Genomic DNA, 5,000 nt, shown 5'->3' with positions numbered 1-5,000 from the left:
TATCATTATCATTATCATTATCATTATCATTATCATTATCATTATCATTATCATTATCATTATCATTATCATTATCATTATCATTATCATTATCATTATCATTATCATTATCATTATCATTATCATTATCATTATCATTATCATCATCATCATCATCATCATCATCATCATTGTTATGATTATCAGTATTAGTATTATTATCATTATGCATTATTGTTATTACTTTTATCATGCATTATTATTGTTATTATTTTTATCATGCATTACTATTGTTATTATTATCATTAATTATTTTTTATCATTACATTACTCCTCCTTCCCCAACCCCTCCTACTCCCCTCCCCCTCCCCCTCTTCCATACCTCCTCCATCCTCCTCCCTCCCCTCTCTTCCATCCCTCCTCCCCTCCCCCTCCCCCTCTTCCATCCCTCCTCCCTCCTCCCCTCTTCCATCCCTCGTCCCCTTCCCCAACCCCTCCCCTCTCCCCTTTTCCCTCCCCTTTCCTCCTCCTCCCTCCCCCTCCCCCTCCTCCTCTCCTTCCCCTTTCCCTCCCCCTCTTCCATCCCTCCTCCCCATCCACGCCCTTCTCAACATCCCCGCTCCCTCCTGCAGGTGCGACAGCTGTGGGGAACGGACATCGAGCTGGACGGCACCCTCCGCGGCGCAGAGCTGGACTTGGAGCAGCTGTCGAAGGCCAACTTGACGGACGGCCAAGTGGTCAAGCTGGAAGGGAACGAGGTAGGGTAACCGTTTTTTTTTTTTTTTTTTTTTCTTTTTTTTTTGATAGCTAGCTGACGCTCTATCTCTTGTGTTTGTATCTGTCTTAGTTCTCTCTCTCTCTCTCTCTCTCTCTCTCTCTCTCTCTCTCTCTCTCTCTCTCTCTCTCTCTCTCTCTCTCTCTCTCTCTCTCCCTCTCTCTCTCCTCCTCTCTCTCTCTCCCTCTCTCTCCCTCTCTCTCTCTCTCTCTCCCCCTCTGCCCCTCTCCCTCTCTCTCCCTCTCTCCTCTCCCCCCCTCTCTCTCTCTCTCTCTCTCTCTCTCTCTCTCTCTCTCTCTCTCTCTCTCTCTCTCTCTCTCTCTCTCTCTCTTTAGTGTGGGTTAGGTTTGTATACATATATATTTACATACATGTGCGTATACATATATATAATATATATATATATATATATATATATATATATACATATATATACATATATATATCATTATATCATTATTATTATTATTATTATTATTATCATTATCATTAGATAAAAAGAGTCTCACTGTCCTTTCTCAGCTTGAGGGCGAGCGCGCGAGCACTCCGCCGCCTCTCAGTGACGACGAGTTGGCGCCGCTTCCGTCCAACTCTGTCATCTTCGGCAATATGTATGACCACTACCAGAGTAAGTGTTTTTTTTTTTTCTTTTTTTGTAAGTGTTAGTATGTGGAGGGGGATGGTGTCTGCGGGGGGTGGAGGAGGGGTATTAGTGTGTGTGTGTTTGTGTGTGTTTGTTTGTCTGTGTGTGTGTGTGTCTTTGTTTGTTTGTGTGTGTGTGTGTGTGTGTGTGTATGTGTTTTGTATGCTTGCATGTTTATGCCTGTGTGTGTTTGTGTGTGTGTGAACAACAATTCGTATTAACATAGGTTATATAACGTATGATAGCAATAACAACGATGACGATACTAACAACAATGTTGATAACTAGAACAATAACGGTGAACAAAGATCACAGAATGAACGCCACCAGCAACAGCACCAATCACCACAACACCACCACATCACAACACCATCACAGCATCACCACCACAAGATTACCACACCACCACCACCACAATATCACCATAACACCACCACCCATTTCTGAACACCACCACATCACAACACCACCACCCATTCCTCAACACCACATCACAACACTACCACCCATTTCTCAACACCACCACATCACAACACCACCACCCATTTCTCAACACCACATCACAACACTACCACCCATTTCTCAACACCACCATATCACAACAACACCATCCATTTCTCAACACCACCACATCACAACAACACCACATCACACCACCACCACCCATTTCTCAACACCACCACATCACAACAACAACACCCATTTCTCAACACCACCACATCACAACACCACATCACAACACTACCACCCATTTCTCAACACCACCACATCACAACACCACCACCCATTTCTCAACACCACATCACAACACTACCACCCATTTCTCAACACCACCACATCACAACACCATCACCCATTACTCAACACCACCACATTACAACAACAACACCCATTTCTCAACACCACCACATCACAACACCACCACCCATTTCTGAACACCAGCACATCACAACACTACCACCCATTTCTCAACACCACCACATCACAACAGCACCACCCATTTCTCAACACCACCACATCACAACAACAACACCCATTTCTCAACACCACCACATCACAACAACAACACCCATTTCTCAACACCACCACATCACAACAACAACACCCATTTCTCAACACCACATCACAACAATACCACCCATTTCTCAACACCACCACATCCCAACACCACCACCCATTTCTCAACACCACCACATCACAACAACAACACGCATTTCTCAACACCACCACATCACAACAACAACTCAACACCACCACATCACAACAACAACACCCATTTCTCAACACCACCACATCACAACACCACCACCCATTTCTCAACACCACCACATCACAACAACAACACCCATTTCTCAACACCACCACATCACAACAACAACTCAACACCACCACATCACAACAACAACACCCATTTCTCAACACCACCATATCACAACAACACCATCCATTTCTCAACACCACCACATCACAACAACACCACATCACACCACCACCACCCATTTCTAACACCACCACATCACAACAACAACACCCATTTCTCAACACCACCACATCACAACACCACATCACAACACTACCACCCATTTCTCAACACCACCACATCACAACACCACCGCCCATTTCTCAACACCACATCACAACAACACCATCCATTTCTCAACACCACCACATCACAACACCATCACCCATTTCTCAACACCACCACATCACAACAACAACACCCATTTCTCAACACCACCACATCACAACACCACCACTCCATTTCTCAACACCACATCACAACACTACCACCCATTTCTCAACACCACCACATCACAACAGCACCACCCATTTCTCAACACCACCACATCACAACAACAACACCCATTTCTCAACACCACCACATCACAACAACAACACCCATTTCAACACCACCACATCACAACAACAACAACACCCATTTCTCAACACCACATCACAAATACGTCACCCATTTCTCAACACCACCACATCACAACACCACCATCCATTTCCCAACACCACCACATCACAACACCACCACCCATTTCTCAACACCACATCATTAACAACAACACCTATTTCTCAACACCACCACATCACAACAACAACTCAACACCACCACATCACAACACCACCACCCATTTCAACACCACCACATCCACAACACACCACCCATTTCTCAACACCATCACAGCATCGCCACATCACAACACCTCCACAAAGATAACCACCACAGCATCACCACACCACCACCACATCACAACACCACATCACAACACCACATCACCCCAACACCACCACCCATTTTTCACCCCCTCCCCCTCTGCCCTCCCCCCCCGCAGGCCAGCTGGACGACCTCGCCAAGCAGCACCAGCAGGAGATGGAGACCTTCATCCGAGAGCAGGAAATGAACACGAAACGAATCAGTGAAAACCTTCAGGATAAGCTAATGGCGAGGAGGCAGCGGCGGGCGAGGATGAGGATTGAGGAGAAGCAGAGGACAGCGCTCACTCAGTGAAGGAGGAGGAGGAGGAGGAGGAGGAGGAGGAGGAGAGGAGGGGTGGAAGGCAGAGGAGAGAGGAGGGGAGGGAGGGAGGGAGGAGGGGAGGAGGGTGGGAGGGGAGGAGGGTGGGAGGAGGCGGGAGGAGGGGGAGGGTGGAAGGTAAGGAGGACGAGAATAGGAGGAGGGGAGGAGGAGGAAGAGGGTGGAAGGTGTAAGGAGGACGAAAATAGGAGGAGGAGGGTGGAAGGTAAGGAGGAAGGTAAGGAGGACGAGAATAGGAGGAGGGGAGGAGGAGAAGGGTGGAAGGTAAGGAGGACGAAAATAGGAGGAGGAGGGTGGAAGGTAAGGAGGACGAGAATAGGAGCAGGAGGAGGAGGGAAGGAAGGCGAGAGTAGGAGGAAGAGGAGGAGGAGGAAGGTGGAAGTGGTGAGGGCGAGAATAGGAGGAGGAGGAGGAGGAGGAAGAGGGTGGAAGGTAAGGAAGGAGGAGAATAGGTGGGAGGGAGGAGGAGGAGGGAGAAGGGGTGGAAGGTAAGGAGGACGAAAATAGGGAGGAGGAGGGTGGAAGGTAAGGAGGACGAGAATAGGGAGAAAGAGGGAGGAGGAAGGAAGGAAGGCGAGAGTAGGAGGAAGAGGAGGGTGGAAGGTAAGGAGGGCGAGAGAAGAGAGAAAGAGGAGGAGGAGGGAAGGAAGGAGAGTAGGAGAAAGAGTGAGTGAGGAGGAGGGTGGAAGGTAAGGAGGGCGAGAATAGGAGGAGGAGGAGGAGGAGGGAAGGAGGGTTAGAATAGGAGGAGGAGGAGGAGGAGGGAAGGAAGGCGAGAGTAGGAGGAAGAGGAGGAGGAGGGTGGAAGGTAAGGAGGGCGAGAATAGGAGGAGGAGGAGGAGGGTGGAAGGTAAGGAGGGCGAGAATAGGAGAAAGAGGAGGAGGAGGGAAGGAAGGCGAGAGTAGGAGAAAGAGGAGGAGGAGGAGGGTGGAAGGTAAGGAGGGCGAGAATAGGAGGAGGAGGAGGAGGAGGGAAGGAGGGACGAGAATAGGGAGGAGGAGAAGGAGGAGGGAAGGAAGGTGAGAGTAGGGAGTAAGAGAGGAGGGAGGAGGAGGGT

General features: G+C 48.5%; 1 protein-coding gene across 1 annotated transcript in view; it reads left to right on the top strand.

Annotated features, from left to right (window-relative positions):
- Positions 1–3,915, top strand: part of synr (sayonara) — a gene marked incomplete in the record, with an annotated part of 93,312 nt that extends 89,397 nt beyond the window's left edge. The window contains 3 exon segments of the mRNA XM_070142761.1: positions 612–737; positions 1,277–1,382; positions 3,740–3,915. Coding sequence (XP_069998862.1) covers positions 612–737; positions 1,277–1,382; positions 3,740–3,915 — 408 coding nt within the window.
- Between the last annotated feature and the right edge of the window lie 1,085 nt (positions 3,916–5,000).

This window comes from Penaeus vannamei, chromosome 30 (genome assembly GCF_042767895.1).
Source record: "Penaeus vannamei isolate JL-2024 chromosome 30, ASM4276789v1, whole genome shotgun sequence".
Taxonomy (NCBI): Eukaryota; Metazoa; Arthropoda; class Malacostraca; order Decapoda; family Penaeidae; genus Penaeus; species Penaeus vannamei.
This window is presented reverse-complemented; position numbering and strand designations above follow the sequence as displayed.